The 21,259-nt window shown below is 34.1% G+C and overlaps 1 protein-coding gene across 6 annotated transcripts in view; it reads right to left on the bottom strand.

Annotated features, from left to right (window-relative positions):
- Nucleotides 1–21,259, bottom strand: part of LOC105467216 (attractin like 1) — an 882,222-nt gene that overhangs the window by 812,622 nt on the left and 48,341 nt on the right. For all 6 annotated transcript variants that reach the window (XM_071069067.1, XM_011716729.3, XM_011716724.2 and 3 more), the window contains exons 2-5: nucleotides 12,007–12,090; nucleotides 10,139–10,252; nucleotides 4,235–4,363; nucleotides 2,714–2,922 (exon numbers count right to left, since the gene is read on the bottom strand). In XM_071069067.1, coding sequence (XP_070925168.1) covers nucleotides 2,714–2,922; nucleotides 4,235–4,363; nucleotides 10,139–10,191 — 391 coding nt within the window. In that variant the 5' untranslated portion in view covers nucleotides 10,192–10,252; nucleotides 12,007–12,090. The remainder of the gene's footprint in view (nucleotides 1–2,713; nucleotides 2,923–4,234; nucleotides 4,364–10,138; nucleotides 10,253–12,006; nucleotides 12,091–21,259) is intronic.

The raw sequence follows: 21,259 nt of genomic DNA on the forward strand, positions 1-21,259 counted from the left end.
CTAAAGGCCAAGGTGGGAGGATCACTGGAGCCCAAGAGTTTGAGACCAGCCTGAGCAACACAGAAAGACCTCATATCTACAAAAAAAAAAAATTTTAATTAGCTGGGAATGGTGGTGTGCAACTTGTGGTGCCAGCTACTCAGGAGGCGGAGTTGGGAGGATCATTTCAGCATGGAAGGTCAAGGCTGCAAAGAGCTGTGATCATGCCACTGCACTCTAGCCTGAGCCACAGAGTGAGATCCTATCTCAAAGAAAAAGAAAAACCAAAGAAAAAAATGACACACAGAGACCAGGTAGGTTAAGCAAAAGAGAAATGTTAGGAAGGAACTCAAGACTTAGTATAAAGCTAGGTTTTTTCTCTGTGTTATCTTAATAAAACCCAAGTTTCTAGAGGGTAACTCATTTTTTAAAAATATACATTAGCATAGAGGCAAACAGAATAAGTCAAGCAACAACAAGGGATAAAATATAATGGAGATAACAACAATCTGTTACTCTAACCTAAAGAATCCAGTTCCAAATAACACCTTATATAAAACTACCAGATTTTGAACCTCATAAAGATCGCCTTGGCAGTGCGCATTTTCAAATGTCTCTCATTCTTTCATCATTCCCCATTTGGCCTAGAAGCAAATCTATCTCTTCTTACCTCACTGATTCCTTCCCATTCTATATATCTGAAATAAAAACATCATTTTCCCCTAAATGATTTTGCTCACAATCCTACCTACTTTGGAGCTATGTTTCCTTAAATACAGAATCAGGATCAGGTTTGAGGCACAAAGTAACCAGTCTGCACATAATTTGTCTCGAAAACACCATACTATCTCATTTACCAGCCCTCTACCTTCAAACATATAAATTGAGAAATCATTTCCTTAATTATTAAGAAAATGGTATAAAAATTGGTCTTATTTCTGCATTTTATAATTTACAAAGGACTTTCACACTATTCTCCATAAAAAATGTATATGTATTTATAAATAAATGTGTATATATGCATACACACTCACACATACACATACATAGAGATGTATTTCTTAGATTATTGCTATTATAACTTTGCTTTTAAAGTGAACATACCCAGTATTTGCTTCCCCATTTTCATTTGCTTATAGACATATTAGATTCAGGAATTCTTATGATTTGGGACATTACTGATGAGAATAATGGGATATGAAAAGGCCAAAAATCAAAGGCCAGAAAAAACTCATAATGCTTTGAATCAGATCTATATTACAAGACTCACAAAATAAAGCATTTCAAAGAAGGACTAATGAAAGTAAATAAAAAACAGAAAAGGGGACAGAACTGTTCAGAGAATGTTATACAAATGTATCCCTCATTTGCTTTTAAGACTGCTGAAATGAGGTGCAGACTAATGGCAATTGAAGACCAGTTTGAAAAATACTGTGTGTATGAGCTATATCTCTATTTATCAGGCCTTAAATTAAATATAATACGGATAGACCATTGTCTCTATAGAAAAGACAATTATTTTAGTTTCACGTCAGAAATGAAAATAAAATTACAACTCAAGGCACTTTTGGGGGGAAGAAAAGTCACAAATGATTAAAAGAGTCACTTAAAATACATGTCCCTGTAATTATAGAACATTTAGAAATTTGTATCTGTCATAATTGTAATTGGTAACCAAATTTGATTTAATAAGATATCATAGATCTTTTGTGCAGTTGACATACCTAATATTTTTTATGACCTAACATGAGCTTAAGACAGGCATAATTTATACAAAGCCCAAAATAATTCCTCTAAGTACTGAACATACTTAACAACACTTTTTTGAAAACATCATCTCAGCAATAATGAATACAACTACATGAAGAGTATGTTCTCTTTGGTTTTTAACTTGGGAACTATTGCTACTATTTATTACACTGTATTATAACAACACATAATCAAGTACTTCAGGTTATATAATTATTGAGTCAAATTTCCCTATTTCAACAGGATTAATATGTTGGCACAAAGGAAGCTCTTCATATGTAAATGCAACTAGCAAAAAGTAAACTCTAGGTGGGTAGGTGTATGTATAACTAAGTATATCTCTTAAGTTCATAATGACAATATTTATTATTTTATGTCCAGATAAACAAGTAAGCCAACATTCTTCAGTATAGTGTAAACTTAATCTTTGATGATAGATATTTATAAAAATTACTTAGATATTCTTTCCTAGGAATCTGACTTTTGCAATAGGCAGCTAAAATACTTTATAAAATATTCCAGTTCTTTTTAAAATAGCCACAAGATGTCAGCCTTTCCTAAGAAATAAGTTTCATATACTGCAGTACCTTGTAAGATGGGCATTTATTTTTGTAATATACTATTTATATTACCCTTATAAATCAAATTTGAATGCACCACATTAAATTCAGTGAAGTCACCAAATTTGGGGAGAGTCGACAACAAATTACAGAAGACCATAATGATCACACACCTAACAATTCAGTTTCATATATCACTTCGTTTAGTCTTCAAAGTAGTATGGAGACAAAATCTCTGCCAATTAATTCTATTTGTGACAAAAAAATTAAGAAGTTGATTATTAATCTGAACATTCTAAAAATAAAAGTAAATACATGAGGTTTGGGTGTGCAAACTATAACGAAACAAATAAATGTGGAATTTGTATTAATCTATTACACATATGAATCAATGTTTCAAAAGCCATCACACCACACGTGCTTACCTTGCCAACTATCATTGCAGACACATAATTTTTCTCCCGTTAGGTCACAGTAACCATGATCTGGACTACCGCAATTGGCTTTACAGTAAGGAATATCACAAGCTTCACCCTTCCAGTATTTATCACAATCACAATATACTTGACTTGGAACAGAGATACTAGTTGTACACTTCCCATGACCAGAGCAATTGTTAGGACAAGAATTGATTCTGTAAAATATAATTCATATATATTCAAATTGAAAAAGAATTTCGGTTGATACATCAGAAACTTCATAATTTTTATACTGTGTCCTATGTACTTATAAATGTAACACAATTTCACAATGTAATTCTTTACTCTGTATCCTCTTACTCTTATGAAATTGTTAGTATTTATTTGCAGTTGGTCTTAGTTTATTCAACAGATTTACTTTGATACCAAGACTCCAAATGTCTAATGACTACATGCTCAACATCTGCAGGATCTGTACAGTTCCAAGCAAAATGTTTTGTAAAGACTTAAGTACTCAAATGTTTTGAATGTATATTTTACATAAAAAAAATTAAATTCATGAATATTCAAAACTATATGAGAAGTCAAGACATAACTTGGCTGTATAATATTTAAAGAGCATGCTATCCCCTGTACACTCTTATGGAAGGAAAGGGATGTTTATCATATGTAGTTTTAAGACTCTTTAACTGATTATATTCTACTATATATTTGTTATCCCTTGCATACATGCTTGGATACATTGTAAGATAAATAATTCCACAATAAATTGTTAATTCAAAGATATTTAGAATATTTCTGGTGAAAAATTCTCTGGTTATCAATTTTTACATTCTGAAGAAAAAAAATAATATATAGACTTCCTCTCTAGCCATTCCTGTGAAAGCATCTGAAAGCATCTCTCATTACTTTACCCTCAATCTTCTAGATATAAAAATGTTTATAAAGTGTCAGGCATATAATAGATTCACAATGAATATTACTTTTCTTATTTTAGAGGAGATAGTGGTATACAGCCATGTATCTCTTAAGCCACAATTTCCCCATGTGTAAATGGGAAATATACCCACCTGACAGAACTGAAGGTAATTAAATGACATAATGTATGTACAGCATTCAGTACAGTCTCTGCAATAGAGACTACAAAAACTTAGCTCCCATAATCCTCTTCAAATTACAAGTGATATGCCTTAAAGCACTGAAAGGCAGTTCACAACTCTGTGCAGTCTCACACATCTGTTACTACCAGTAAAGTTACACTAGTATTTGTTTACTTAATCACTTGCCAACAAACAATTGTAAATTTCATAATTAATTTTCAACCAAACTTATAGGCTTAGATCACATTTTGTGGCATACTATTAAGATTTTATGTCACTTAAAAAGGGATCCTACATACTAATTTGAAATTTTACACAGTAGTCTGCTTCTGGTATATAAGACATTAACAAAAATAAACCAAAAAAAACTCTTTTACATTGAATTACAAGAATCATTAAAACATAGAATTTTTAAAAAAATACTTACGAATAGAAAATGTTGAAACCAGTTAGATTATATGCAGCATCGCTAAAAAAATGTAACAGTGCATAGCCAGATGTAGTAACAACTTCAGGCACAGTTTCATTGCCCCTTATTTCAGGGACTATCAAACCACTAAAAGAGAACAAAACTGAGTATTGTATGTGTAGATATACATAAGACTGTTAAGCACATAAAATTTACTCAGAAATATTCTTACCAGGATCAGAAATGCTTGTACATCAGAATGGGCAACTAAAAGCAGAATAAATCTGAAAGAAGTTCCTCTCCATTTCTCATTAAATTAGTTCTACTACTGCTGCCAATACACTAAAATCTACTCTCATGCCACTGTACCCCATTTTTTTTCTTATCATTATTTGTAAGGCAATGTCTCCTTTCTCCTTTTTGTCCTGCTATCCATCCTGTCATAATACTACAGGGTACTCTTTCCCTTAATTCATATAAAACTTCACTTAAAGTCACCTGGCTACTCTAATAAGTGACCCTGTACCTTTACTTATTCTGATTGGTTTAAAAATCCGATGAAGCTGAAGACACTCTACATCAGGTAAGCAATTACAATTACATTCTAATTATAGCTGTACATTTCCAATACATTTACCTAGGTGATTTAAAATTAAATATTTTTAAAAATTTAAAAATACATGCTTTTATGTTTTTCTAATTTTGCATACCTATGCAAATTGCATTAATATATTACTATTATATTACTATTCCAAAACGAATATTGCTCACATAAGCCCATAAGCACACAAACAAAAATTTGGGGTGGGGGAGATATAAATGTACAAAATAGTTTTAAACTAGTAACTTGTACTTCGTTTTAAGACTACTTGTTCATGAGAAAAATTACCTATCTTCATTTAGTTTTATGCTCTAGCCTCTCTAAATCTATGAAAACATGCAATAGGTGAAAGAAAAGAGGCTGCTAACAAACAAATTACATAACTCGACACAGTGAATTCCTTTAGAAAGAGTTTAAATTATGTCTAGGTACCGCTAAGAACTGAATTCCCCCATTCAAATCATATTTGACACATAAATGAAATACTATAGTCAAATAATTTATTTGGAAAATACATTCTCAAAGACAAGTTAAAAAGTAATCAATTCTTGATTTAACGCTTTAGTAATTATTATTACATCTACTAGGTTATGTTTGTGAAGCAACAAATGATTTTAAAATGAGACTCTCAAAATAATACAAACCCTATGACATCAGTCTTCGTTATACATACATATTGTTCATTGTAATAAAATTATATAAAGGTATTACTAAAAATAATAGATCTTTATAATAGATACAGCTAGTCTCTGAGAGCTCTCTGAAAGTGATAAAAAGAATAGGTCTGGGCTGGGTGCAGTGGCTTATGCTTGTAATCCCAGCACTCTGGGAGGCGGAGGCGGAGGCGGGCAGATCATGAGGTCAAGAGATTGAGACCATCCTGGACAACACAATGAAACCCCATCTCTACTAAAAATACAAAAAAAATCAGGTGGGCGTAGTGGCACACGCCTGTAGTCCCAGCTACTGGGGAGGCTGGGGCAGGAGAATCGCTTGAACCCGAGAGGAGGGGGTTGCAGTGAGCCAAGATCACACCACTGCACTCCAGCCTGGTGAAAAGCAAGACTCCATCTCAAAAAAACAAACAAACAAACAAAAAAGAATAGATCTGTTTGGGTTTTTTTTTTTACAAATATTTTAAAAACAATAAATAAGAGTTTCTACTTATTGTATAATACACCAGGAAATTTGGACCAACTGAAGTCTAGTAAAATGACAAATTATATAAAAACAAAAAAATCAGCTTGAAGGCCTGCCCAGGCATTGAGGCCACTTACCCTATTGGCATTTGCTGATTTCAAGGCTGGAGGTAAGACTTGAGGGGCTAAAAAAAAACTGCGTGGTAAGGATTTCAAGGATTTCACAGAGTAAGGGAAACAACAAGTGAAACCCAGGGCCTTCATGTTGAACTATGATTTCAATGGTTGGAAGTAAAAGCAAACTACCTAAAGTTAGGCCCTCCAAAGGACTGCACTGCAGCTGAGGTATGAATCACCTCAATATCTGAGTTTGGATTGAATTGAATATGGATTGCTATTGTCCCCAGGTAGTCTCTGCAAGAATATAATCTTTCTAGGCCTCAAATTATTACTGTATATGATTTTCCAAACACAACATCCAACACACAATTGTCCGGCACACAGTGAAAAAAATAACACTTCTCCATTCCCATTCATTCTCCACATTCTAAAAAGTCTTGCCTACAGAATAAAAGTCCAACTTCTTTAGTGTGGTGTACAAGAAAGCAGTATTAGAGTGATTAAGGGATTAGGATCTACAATTACATAACCTAGATTCATTTTCTGACTTACTAGCTAGGCAACCTTTGGGCCACTCACAGAAAATCTCAATTCTGTCTCAATTCTGCATTTGTAAAATTGTAATATTAATACCTACCTAAAGGTTACTTTGAGGATTAAATAAACTAATGCTTATAAAGAACTCCTGCACATTGTCTGGCACAAAAGGAGCACTAAGTAAATGTCACTGATTGCTGTTTTGGAGGAATGTGACTCCTACGTATCCTTCACATTTCCTACAATAAAGTTACTCAAAACTTTTTACTATTGCACTAAAATATAATGCTCTTTAATGTGTCTATACCTTTGTATATATGCTTTTCTCTCTCTAGAATGTCCTACTTGACCCTCCTACTTCATTCTTTTACTTATGATGAAAGTCAACATGAAGGATTATTTATTTTGAAATTATGTAGTACTTTCATAACCTGACTGTAACATTAACTAGGCTGTGTGAAAAATCTGTTACATACCCCCACTAACGCAGGACTACTGCATACTAAAGAATTGGCTGGCTTTTGTCCCCAGTTCTTGGGATATAACCTCTAAATTCTTGAAATTTCCTGAGTGATAGGAGTATCTTCCTATTCACGGTGAGCCCTGAAAATTTATGCTAATGAGGTCACTCATGGTGGGCCCCTAATTAATTTAAGCTAAAGATATAATTGAGAATAGGGGATGGCCACTCCAGAAACACTAACCATGTGATGGAAGTGTTGGCGCCATATGGTATTAGCCTAACTTCCCAAGAGAGAAGGGGATGGGAGGGGCTAGAGATTTGAGTTCAGTCTCATGGCCAATGATTCAATCACTCATGGGTACATAATGAAACTTCAATAAAACTCTGGACACCTGAAGCTCAGATGAGCTTCCTTGTTGGTGATACATGTTGATGTGCTGGGTGGCTAACACATTCTGAGGACCCAGAAGCTTTGCATTTATGATCCTCCTAGACCTCACTCTATGCATCTCTTTATTTGGCTGGCTCTGATTTCTATCCTTTATGATAAAACTATAGTCATAAGTGTAGAACTTTCCTGAGTTCTATGATAATTCTAGTGAATTACAAAATTTTTGGAGAGAGTAGGAACCCCTAAATATGTAGCCAGATGGTCAGGGTAGGTGGGGACCACCAAGCTTGCAGCTATTGTCTGAAACGACAGCAGTGTTATAGAGCAGCAGTCCCCAACCTTTTTGGAACCAGGGACCAGTTTCATGGAAGACAAAATTTGCACAGACCAGGGGGAGGATGATTTTGGGATAATTCAAGCACATTACGTTTATTATGCACTTTATTTCTATTATTATTACATTGTAATATGTAATGAAATAATTATACAACCCACCATAATGTAGAATCAGTGGAAGCCCTGAGCTTGATTTCCTGCAACTAGATGATCCCATCTAGGGGTGATGGGAGACAGTGACAGATCATCAGGCATTAGATCCTCACAAGGAATGAGCAACCTAGATCCCTCACATGCGCAGTTCACAACAGGGCCTGTACTCCTATGAGAATCTGATGCCGCCGCTGATCTGACAGGAGGCGGAGCTCAGGCAGTAATGCAAGCAATGAGGGCAGCTGTAAATAAAGATGAAGCTTTGCTCACTTGCCTGCCACTCACTTCCTACTGTGTAGCCCTGTTCGTAACAGGCCAAGGACTGGTAAGGGGATCTGGGGTGGAGAGGAGACCCTTGTTGTAGAGGACTGTGCTCTTAACCTCGGAAATCTGTTCTAGCCCAACTGCAGGTAGTTGGTATCTAAGGTCACTGCAATAGCTATGCCTTCTTCCTCACTATGTACTCTAAGCCTGTGACAGTCTCTGGAATTAAGTGTTGAGTAATAAATATTTATACAATTGAAATAATTCAAACATATTAGATTCTGAATTCTTAGCAAGATGAAGTACAAACAGCATACGCTTTTAAATCAGGAGATTGAAATTCAAGTCCTAATCCTAGCTCTACCATCTATTAGAAGCAAATAACTTCTCGAATGTCAATTTTCTCAACTGTAAAATGGGGATAATAGTACTTAGTACTTCCCCAACAAGATCTTTGTGAGGATAAGATGACATTTAAACTGCCTAGCCTAGTGCTTAACATCAAGTGGATATTCAATATCAATAAACATGAGTTTTCCATTTCCCTTAGGAGGGCTAACAAGAACACTTGCTAATGAGAAATCACTAATTCCATCTTCACAGCCATATACCAAATCCCACCTGCTAATTATCTTCCTTTAGTAACAAGAAAGTGTTGGTAAGAATGCTAATGGATGAGTATTAATACAAAGTAATTAGAATTACTAGATAAACAAATGAACAGGCACACACCTAAATGATGGTCAGCCAACGGTATCATAAAAATAGAGTTAAGATAGCAAAGTGATGTTTAAATTGCTAAAAATAAATGTATGAACTGAGGATCAAATTTAATTGTTACAATAAATTGTCTTACAACCTAATTATTTGCAAGGCTCCACTCTATTTTCTCTCTATTGTCCTTAGATGAAGGACTGCTTATGGCTATCCCTTTTCTAATGTTCAAACAACTCAAAAATGTAAGCAATAGCAATATCACAGAAAAAGTACCTAAGCTCCTAAGGAAATACAAGTCCTTACAATTTTGTCCAAAATAATAATTCACATTCCTGATAAAATAGAACAAAATAAAAGGTATTAGAATGGAATGAAATAGAACATTTGCCACATGAAAAGTAAAAAGAAAAATTGGAAAGAAAAAATTTTGAAGGGACCAATAACCTTTTATCCATACTTAAATTTTCAACGACAGAACATATAAGAGATATTGTATAAATAGCAAAAGTAAATAATATGAGTAACTTAACAATCATGTTAAATTGTATACAAAATCTATACTACATGTTCATAATTTTTTCTGTGTCTAATAGATTTTCTCCTATTCATGAAACTTTTTATAATAATGTAAACATATGTAAGATTTTTAAATTGATACAATGCTATAATTTTAAAATTAATAATCTACCATACTACTAACAATAAAATATTTTGAAGCAAACAAAATTCTCATATTTTCAGAATTGGTAGAAACTCCATCTTTATTAACCATTGCACAAAGCGTAACTTAACTCTTTTATGCAGAATTTAAAATTTTACCATTTCACTAAAATAAAAAGACAACTATTGAAAAAAAAAACGTCTATTCATTTGTCAGCTGGAACTCACTCTAATATATCCAAATAGATAGTTCTGAAAACATATTCAATCCACTTTAAAAGAATAAACTAAATACAATGAGAATAAAAAATATTTAGAAAGAAATCTATATTTCCAATATAGTACTTATGTGTTATATCAATATTTACATAATTATTACCTAAATTGACAGTTACAGCAAATAACAAAGTATTATAATCATCTGTGAAATGTAACTATCAATACCTTTACTAAATTTATTTTGCAGTACATATCAATATATATTTAAAGTTAAGGAATTATACAGTCACTTTTCTGCAACTGATTAAATATAATTACTCACCTAAGTACAGCTATTAAAGGTGCATATATTGAATCTCCATCATAAACATACATATGATCCCAGCTACATTCTGTAGCAAAATGATTGAATCTTAATCTTAACACTGCATTTGGACTGAAAATGAATATGAAATATTTTTAAAATAAAAATATACAAAGCACAGAGTGAATAAATACATAATATTTATTATATAAATATACAAAGCACAGAGTGAAGAAACTTTAGATACGCTATTTTATTAGAAATGTTTACAGATAATTTTGCTATAAATCCTTATATCATCAGGGTGAAAGATTGATAAGCCATCATATCTAATTTGTACAAATAAAACGTAACTTTCAAAATCTATTAACAGGACATATGTATGTATCATTATTTTCTTAAAATGTAGTCAATAAAAAATGTTCAGCCAAGCGCGGTGGCTCTTGCCTGCAATCCCAGCACTTTGGGAGGCCGAGGCAGGTGGATCACGAGGTCAGGAGATCAAGACCATCCTGGCCAACATGGTAAACCTGTCTCTACTGAAAATACAAAAATTAGCTGGGCATGGCAGCACACGCCAGAAGTCCCAGCTACTCGGGAGGCTGAGGCAGGAGAACTGTTTGAACTCAGGAGGCAGAGGCTGCAGTGAGCCGAGATCACAACACTGCACTCCAGCTTGGGTAAGAGAGTGAGACTCTGTCTCAAAAAATAAGAAAAAATTCTATGTCTTGATTTAAGGTAGAAGTTACATAGAACTGTATACATCACTGAAACCTTGTGGAACTGTACACTTAAAATGGGTGCATTTTGTTGTATGCAGATGGTACTTAAATAAAGTTGATTTTTAAAAATCAACACTCAAGAAGCCACTATTCTTATTTTTACAGAACCCTTAAATGGAGGCACTAAAAAACTATTTAAATTTTAATCAAAATTCTCAATGTGATATAATGTTGACAAATAAAATTTAACTATAGGTGCACAGCAGAGAATGAACAGCGTTTAAGTTAGAAAAATTTAAATAAAAAATTTTCCAAATATACTCTTTAGAAATTATAAAACAGTTCAAAAATAATTCATATCTATTCTTTTATGCTCCACTCACAATACACTTAAATAGATAGATTCTGTTTCAAGCCCTAATTACTGAAAATACCTCTAAATGAATAATTAACTCTCTCTTCTACAAAATGTTCTTTTAAAAATACTCTTAGAACTAAAATGCGGCCGGGCGCGGTGGCTCAAGCCTGTAATCCCAGCACTTTGGAAGGCCGAGACGGGCGGATCACGAGGTCAGGAGATCAAGATCATCCTGGCTAACACGGTGAAACCCCGCCTCTACTAAAAAATACAAAAAACTAGCCGGGCGTAGTCCCAGCTAATGTAGTCCCAGCTACTCAGGAGGCTGAGGTAGGAGAATAGCGTAAACTCGGGAGGCGGAGCTTGTAGTGAGCTGAGATCCGGCCACTGCACTCCAGCCTGGACGACAGAGCGAGACTCCGTCTCAAAAAAAAAAAAAAAAAAAGAACTAAAATGCTAAATTATATCAATAGCATAACTCAGCATGAAATATTTTTATAATTTCTATGAAGTCTTCAAATTTCATAACAAGATGTTCAAAATAAACCCAAAAAATGCCTACTGAATTTAATACCACAGTAGTATAACTCAAAAACAAAATATATATAAAAATTAAACTATTGTCACAAGTGAAGAGGTAGTCTAATTTACATTAAATGTGATGTCTAGAAGTTGTAAATATTATCTAATAATAAACAAATAAACTAAATGACAAAGTAATTATACTTTAATGCTTTGACATTAATATGATCACCTTTATCATTTAAGAATAAAATACATTAATTTGACCCAGACTATATACTTACTAGCCTTCAATGAGCCATGTACATTTAGTTTTATATTTATAGTTAATTGGGCCATCTGTTAAATATCCAGAAGGTTCTGTTAACCTGGAAGATAAAACAAAATAATGAAAATAATTACTTTAAACTAACTGTAAGACATATAGCAGGATAAGAAAATTTAAAAGTCATTAAGGCAAAGGAATGGGACATAACAATTTTCAAAAAGGAGGATTTATTTACAACTTTGGAAAATTTCAAAGTGCTGTATTTTTCTCTGCATCTCAAAAGATACTTATTTTGGATTTCTTTAAACCTTAATATATCATGACCATTTCAATTTACGAAGCGAAAAAAGACACTGAAAGACTGAACATGGTACTGAAGGATTCAATGTTGATGCAAAACAGAATAAGTTAAACTTCATCTGCACAAAAATTAGGTTGAGGCAGAAGAAAGAAGATCAAATACAAATCTACAGAATAGAGAAACAGTATACATATGTCCCATTTTGGGGAATTACCATGTAAGCTATATTTTTCCTCATGCACTGGTATTGCTAAACTAGGTGTCACCAAACTTTAAAAAGAGTTCTGCTATAAATATATTTTTTATTATCATTTTCTCCTGTCTACATTACATCTAGTCCAAGAACTCAATTTTTAAAACAGGACAAATAAAAAAAAAATTGTATCTTCTATTTTATGGATAAAAAGAAAAAGATATTTGGAAAAACTCTCTATTTTCAGAAATTAAAAATATTTAAAACAAAAATCTCAATTCTATTTCATTGTTTTTCTTACTTCTAGCCCAATTATTTTATCAAGAGACCATATTTTAAGTAATTAAAATGTCTTCCCATTTAACATTTATATACTATACTTATATATGCATATACACACACATCACAGCTAATCAGTTTTTACATATTCACATAAACATACATATACACACACATATATATATCAGGACCATTATCAACTTTTAGATAAAATTAAATGTGCCTTATAGTATAGAGCCTTAAATACATTAGGGGGGAAAAACTTTAATTTACCTAAATCAGGGTTGACAGAAATGTCAGTGTTAATGTCATCTGCATGTCTTTCATAATCCCTGCAAATTACTTCAGTAATAAAGTAGCTAATTGGTGCTTAGAAAATCTTTGAAGAGCAACAAACAAATTCCTATATTCTCAAATAAACGTAATAATAACGAGCATTTTCTACATGTCAGGTACCACTATAAACACACAATGTGTTGTCCCATTTAAGAATCTCAAAAACCCTATAAGATAGTAAGTAATTAGTAACTCCATGTTATAGATGAGAAGTCTGAAGCACATTTTAAGTAACAAGTTAAATAACTTGCCCTGATTTTTCACTTCCAATAATATTAATACCAAGTACAGTAATTCAGAAAAACTCTCCACTGAAAGTTAAAGGACAATTTTTAAATCTTACAAGTAAAAAAATGATAAAATGTACGAAGCCAAGATCCAGAAGTTGCAAATTCTTTAAGAGGAGGCAGGCATTCAGAAATGCTTTTGTTCTGAGAGATCTGCTTATTTAGAAGAGACTGCCAAAAGATTGAGAGTGCACTTGGTAGCCTCAAGGAGAGAGGAGGACAAAAGTTGGAAGCAACAACCCACAAAACATAGGGGCTCAAAGAAACAACAGGCCACTTTGACTTGGGACATAATGACTTGCTATTAAAAAATGGTATACCAGAAGTTAACCAGCCTTTACCTCAACTATAGGTTAGCTATGAGTCAACTGAGCAACAGAAAACTCCCAAGTCTTAAAATCGGCTTATGGTGCTGCTAGAACTGCCAATATGCCAAGTATCCTAACAGAAGATACATGATACTCTCTAAAGAAAGATAACATTATCCTGGGCCTCAAATTATTTCTATCAGTAATTTTGAAATAAAATGTCTAGCATAATAAAAGACAATTAAGCATATGAAACTACGACAAGAAAACACTGGGGAAACTCTCCAGGATATTGGACTGGGCAAAGATTTCTTGAGGAATAACCCACAAGCACAGACAACCAAAGCAAAAATGGACAAATGGGATCACATCAAGTTAAAAAGCTTCTGCACAGCAAAGGAAACAGCAACATGAAGAGACAACCCACAGAATGGAAGAAAATATTTACAAACTACCCATCTGACAAAGGATTAATAACCAGAATATATAGGGTGCTCAAAACAACTCAACAGGAAAAAAAAAAACCAACAATCCAATTTTAAAAATGGGCTAAAGGTTTGAATAGACATTTCTCAAAAGAAGACATACAAATTTCAAACACATGTATGAAAAGGTGCTCAACATCACTGATCATCACAGAAATGAAAAGCAACACTACAATTGAGATACCATCTGACCCCAGTTAAAACGGCTTATATCCAAAAGACGGGTAATAAGAAATGCTGGCGAGGATATGGAGAAAAGGGAACCCTCTTACACTGTTGGTGGGAATGTAAATCAGTACAACCACTATGGAGAATACTTTGGAGGTTCCTCATAAAAGTTAAAATTTAACTAACATACAATTCAGCAATCCACTTTTGGGTATATACTTGAAAGAAAGGAAATCAATATACTGAAATATCTGCACTCCCATGTTTGTTGTAGCTCTGTTCACAATAGCCAAGATTTGGAAGCAACCCATGGGTCCATCAACAGATGAACAGATAAAGAAATGTGGTACATATACACAATCAATTACTATTCAGTCATAAAAATAGTGTGATTCAGTCATTTGCAACAAAATGGATGGAACTGGATGTCATTATGTTTCGTGAAATAAGCCAGGCACAGAAAGAAAAACATTGTATGTTCTCACTGATTTGTGGGATCTAAAAGCAAAACAATTGAATCCATGGAGATACAGAGTAGGAAGATGGTTATCACAGGCTGGGAAGGGTAGTGGTAAAGTGAGGAGGAGGTAGGGATGGTTAAGAGGTACAAAAAAAATAGAATGAATGAATGAATAAGACTAGTATTTGAAAGCTCAACAGGGTGACTATAGTCAATAATAATTTAATTGTACATTTTAAAATAACTGATAGTATAATTGGATTATTTGTAACACAAAGGTTAAATGCTTGAGATAAATACCCTACCTTCCATGATGTGATCATTATGTGTTGCATGACTGTATCAAAATATCCCACATACCCCATAAACATATACACCTACTCTGTACCCACAAAAATTAAAAATACATATCCCCACTCCTCCAAAGAAACATATATTGTAGGAGTTACCACAGTAATCCTTATCTCCTCTTATAAGAAGTGATGTGAAGGAACTGTTATGCCTCCCCACCTAAGCTAAACAATAGGAGTACCTGAAAACTACACTCCCTGTCCCATCCTATTCAACTTCAGTAGTACAATTTCCCAAACTTAAAAGGAAACTACTCAGCACAATCCCCGAATTCCTCATCCTTACCACTAAAGATCCTACCAAGAGCCCACCTTTTCCTCCACTTACTACAAAAAGGTTTCCTCTTTGCCAATTCCAGCCCACTGGAAGCATGGGAGGATGTCACCAATCAAGGTAAAAGAAATGGAAAATTCCTTCTCACCACCAAGACATGTGTAAAGGGGAAAAATCTCCTGCTACTTCTGTAATAAATAACAATTCTCCTTCTGCAGTTTCATGATCTCTTCTTAAACTCCAAGAACCTTCGCCTGCATGCCACTTGGGCAAAGCATTCCCCTTACATAAGTTGGACCTCTTCACAATCTAGAACTGTCCTTCTAAAATTCATAAGTCTTGCACTCCAGGACCATACTCTAACAATAAACACCTAGTTTTCTATTTCCTTTTTTTACTTCTTACTCCTAATACCCTTACATTCCAATTGTGTGGCGCTCTCCAGAAATTAGGTAGCACATAGTTCAACTCCCTACAAAAAGTAAAATAGGCTCTTACATAACTACTATTTCTAATATTATTTCTAAAATGCATTCTAAGTTTCAAACAACTGTTTTAAAACTTTCTATCATTCCTCTTGAACTGAGAACCATATTGACTTATTCATCTAGATCAGTACTACATACACTACTAGCCTACTGTCTGTTTGTGTAAATGAAGTTTTATTGGAACACAACTACACTAGTTTGTTTAAATATTATCTAAGATTGCTAACACACTACAAGGACAGAGTTTAGTACTGGCAACAGAGACCATCTGGCCAACAAAGCCTAAAATATCTCCTATCTGGCCCTTTACAGAAAAAGTTTGCCAATCACTTGTCTAGATGCCTGCCACATATCCATATGCCTTGTCAATATCTCTTTATAGCTGAAAGTGCCTAATGCAGAGTCCTTAATTAAAAGCATGCTGGGCTGTTTATAATACAAGGTTTGCCATTAATAAATGCAGGAAAACCAGCACAAATATTAGACAGTACTAAAATTAAATCTAGTGGGATGTTGTTGTGTATCCTGACTATGGATATATAATTTAACACATTATAAAAATAAGAAAGTGTGACAGTTTTAATATTACAAAATCTCTGAAACAATAAATCCTGTTTATCACAGAATATAGGTTTAGTCCTGGCATAACCAGCCTAGAAGGAATAGTCAGATCCACTCAGGGATAGTCTTTATGCAGGGCGGCTTTTGTAAGTCTTTTTCACACAAAAATCTTTTTTAAAACAGGCTTTCTAGTTAAAATACTATTTATCAGCTTATTCCTTTTTATTTTTTATTTCATCTTTATTGACAAATAATAATTGTATATATTCATGGGGTAAAATGTGATGCTTCAATACATGTATATATTGCAGATTGAGCAGATCAGGCTAATTAACGTACCCATCACCTCACACACATATTTTTTGCAGCAAAAATATTTAAAATCCACTCTATTAGCAATGTAGTATATGAAATATACAATGCATAATTAGTAACATTAGTCATTTCATTGTACAATAAAACAACAGAATAATAGAACACTTATTCTTCCTAATTGAAACTTTGCACCCTTTGACCAATATTTTTCCTTTCTCTGCCCAACCGACCACCACCCGCAGCTTCTGGTAACCACCATTCTACTCTCTACTTCGATTGATTCAAATTTTTGGATTTCACATTTAAGTGAGATCAGGTAATAATTGTCTTTCTAAGCCTAGCTTATTTTGCATAGCCTAATGGCCTCTAGTTTCATTTATGTTGTCACAAATGACAGGATTTTGTCCCTTTATAGGCTGAATACTATTTCATTATGTATATATACCTCTTTTTTTAATCCATTGATCCCTTGGTGGGCACTTAGGTTGTTTCCCAATATTGGCTATTAAGAATAATGCTGCAATGAACATGCGAACACAAACATCTCTCCAACATACTGATTTCAATTCCTTTGGATATATACCCAGACTGCTGGATCATATGGTAATTCTATTTTCAGTTTTTTGACGAACCTCCATACTGTTTTTCAAAATGGTTGTACTAATTTACTTCCTGCCAACAGTGTATAAAAGTTCCCTTTTTGCCATATCCTCACCAACACTTGTTATCTTTCATCTTTTTTATAAAAGCCATTTTAAGAAGTATGAGATGACATCCCATTGTGGTTTTGATATGCATTTCCCTGATGATCGATAATGTTGAGCATTTTTTCATATATGTGTTGGCCTTTTGTATGTTTTCTTTTGAAAAATATCTATTCAGATTCTTTGCCCATGTTTAAATACGATAATTTGTTTTCTTGCTATTGATTTGAGTTCCTTTTATGTCTTGGGTATGAGTCCCTTATCTGATGTATGATTTGCAAATATTTTCTCTCAGTGTGTGGGTTGTCTCTTCACTCTGTTATTTCCTTTGGTGTATAGAAGCTTTTTGATTCAATACCATTTGTCTATTTTTGCTTTTGCTGCCTGTGCTTTTCGAATCATGCAAGAAGTCATTGCTCAGACCCAAGTCATAGCTTTTCTCCTATACTTACTTCTAGTAGTTTTAGTTTCAGATCTTCCATTTATATCTTTAATCCATTTTGAGTTGATTCTTGTATAAGGGATAAGGGTTCAATTTCATTCTTGTACATTTGGATACCTAGTTTTTTAGAATCATTTATTGACAAGACTGTCCTTTCCCCAATGTGTATTCCTCGAGCCTCTGCTGAAAATCAGTGGACTGTAGATGTATGAATTTATTTCTGGGCTCTCTATCCTGTTCCATTGGACAATTTGTCTGTTTTTATGTAGGTATCATGCCGTTTTAATAACTATGAGATGACTTTAAAAGTTCATGAAAAAATAAACAGATAAAAATAAAAAATATAAACTTTATTTCTCAACATAAGTTCCATCAAAGTCAAGAAGCTTTTGTAAGCAATGATATCAGTCATTTAGTCCATCCCTAAAGAGATGAAGGTCCTGTGAATTTAACCATGTCAATGCAGTCTTGTTTACATTATTAACTGAAGAAAAACAGTTTCTCAGGTGCCCTGAGAAAACATTTTAAGATTAGTGTATTAGCGTCCATTTTCATACTGCTGATAAAGACATACCCGAGACTGGGCAATTTACAAAAGAAAGAGGTTTAATGGACTTACAGTTACACATGGCTGGGGAGGACTCACAATCATGGTGGAAGGCAAGAATGAGCAGGTCATGTCTTACATGGATGGCAGCAGGCAGAGAGAGCTTGTGCAGGGGAACTCCTCTTTATAAAACCATCAGATCTCATGAGACTTATTCACTATCATGAGAACCACATGGGAAACACTTGGCCCCATGATTCAATTACCTCCCACCAGATCCCTCCCATAACACGCGAGAATTCAAGATGAGATTTGGGTAGGGACACAGCCAAACCACAATCATGGGGCCATGTCTACTTTTGCTTTGACTGAACCCCTTCTACCTCCTGATAGCCATTGCTTTGATTGTGCTTTGTCTTCAGAATTGTAGTGGTAAAGTCATGTTTCACCTATTACAATTCTTCAAAGAAATACTTCAGGATCTTGATCCCACTTGTTTATAATTTCCACTAAAACCTCTGCTCTTATCTGTAACTAATCTGGTCCGAGTGGTTTTGGCACCAATAGAGTGGAAAGTTTGGTCAACTTTAATTTGCATTCAGAATTAAGTTGAATTAATTGAGATGTCTATGGTGTTGGCTATTGTTTCTGCTGTCAAACATCAGTCCTCTTCAATTAGAGAATGAACAAGATGATTTTTTCCTCACAAACTGATGTGAATAGTCTGCTGCTGCAGGCTTCATCTTCAACATCGTATCATCCCTTCTTAAAATGAGTTACCCATTTGTAAACTGCTGATTTCTTTCGGGCACTGTCCTCATAAACTTTTCACAAAGCATCAATAATTTCACCTTCTTCCACCCAAGCTTCACCAAATAATTTGATGTTTGCTCTCGCTTCAACTTTAGCAGAATTTATGTTGCTCTGACAGGGGCTCTTTTCAAACCAATGTCTTATCCTCCTTAGTGTCTCAAACTTGATCCCATTGTTACAACAATTTGGTATGAGTTTATTTTGGTGCAAAAAAAAATTTGAAATCCATGCAGATTTTTCATAATACACATTTTCCATTAACTTTTTAAAGACAAATCAGGTAGTGTAATGCCTCTAGCTTTGTTCTTTTTGCTCAACACTGCTTTAGCTATTTGGGGTCTTTTGTGGTTTCAAACAAATTATAGGATTTTTTTTATATTTCTATTTTGATAGGATTGCATAGAATCTGTGTATCACTTTGGGTAATGTGGACATTTTAACAATATTCTTTCACTTCATGAATACACAAAGTATCTATTTGTGTCATCTTCAATTTCTTTCATTAATGTTTTCTAGTTTTCTACATATAGATCTTTTACCTCTTTGGTTAAACTTATCATAAGGTTTTGTTTGTTTGTTTGTTTTGATGCTACTGTAAATGGGACTGTTTTTCCTAACTTCTTTATCAGATCATTCACTGAATAGTCATTCAGACTATTCTAGGCACAGGAAATGCATTCTGACTACTATATTCCACTACTGCTGTCCTACCCGCAATACAGACCAGCAGTTGCCTAACTTGGCCCATAAATGAGTGGGTAATTTAATTTTGAGGTGAAGTATTAGCCCATTACGGCCACACAAGAAAATCATGTTCTCCAATTCAGTATTGATATAGCTGACATTTTAACCATTATCTATCTGACTTTGAGGTCTAATTCTCAACTGCTATGGTTTGAATACATGACTCCTCCAAACCTTACACTGAAATTTGATCCCCAATGTCAGAGGTGAGGCCTACCCAGAAGTGTTTGAATCATGCAGGCAGATCCTTCATGAATGGCTTGGTGCCATCCTCACAGTAAAGAGTGAGCTCTCGCTCTATTAGTTCCTGAGAGAGTTGGTTATCAAAAAGAGCCTGGCCCCTCCCACCCCTTGCTTCCTCTCCTGCCATATGATCTCTGCAGACACCAGTTCCCATTTGCTTTCTGCTACGAGTAGACGCAGCCTGAGCCCCGCAATACAAGCAGATGCCGGTGCCATACTTCTTGTACATGCTGAGGAATCATGAGCCAAACGAATCTTTTTACTTTACACATTATCCAGTATCCAGCTTCAAGTATTCCTTCATAGTAATACAAATGGACTAAAACATCAGCTAATTCTGAGCTCTATAATTCTAACTAGGACATTTCCAAATAAGATTCCAGCTCATTAATACACTTTTCCTCAACATTCCCTTAAGCTACTGAGATAACTATACAACTCGAACATTTTTTAATCATGGAGTACTTCTCTTGCACATGGTAATCATTATTTTCAAATTAATCTACTATCTAATGACAAGATCAATCTCTTCCCCTTTTGGCTAAACTGCATCACATCTACTGATCATTTCATAACTTTATGCTATCTGTAAAACATTTCTCCTTTTCCCTTTTTGGCTCAAATGGTAGACTGGAAGTATACTGTGCATCAGATAGGGTCAAATAAATCACTATCTAAAATGCCAGAGCATCTTCCTTTCATGGATCCAGACAGCAATTAGTAACCTTATACCAAACATTTTGAGCATTAATTCTAATCATTCATGGCAGACCAAAGAAATCAAAGACAGGTACACAAGGTGTTATAAAAAGCTTAAATTAATAAATCACAATCACCTTGTATTATTACTGTAAAAGATAATAAAACTCAATTGACCATCACGTTTAAATAATAAATTTTCTGGTAACTTAATATCATTGACTGAAATTCAGCCAGAATAACTTTTCTCAATGATTTGTTGCTAAATATGC

Source organism: Macaca nemestrina, chromosome 9, assembly GCF_043159975.1.
Source record: "Macaca nemestrina isolate mMacNem1 chromosome 9, mMacNem.hap1, whole genome shotgun sequence".
NCBI lineage: Eukaryota > Metazoa > Chordata > Mammalia > Primates > Cercopithecidae > Macaca > Macaca nemestrina.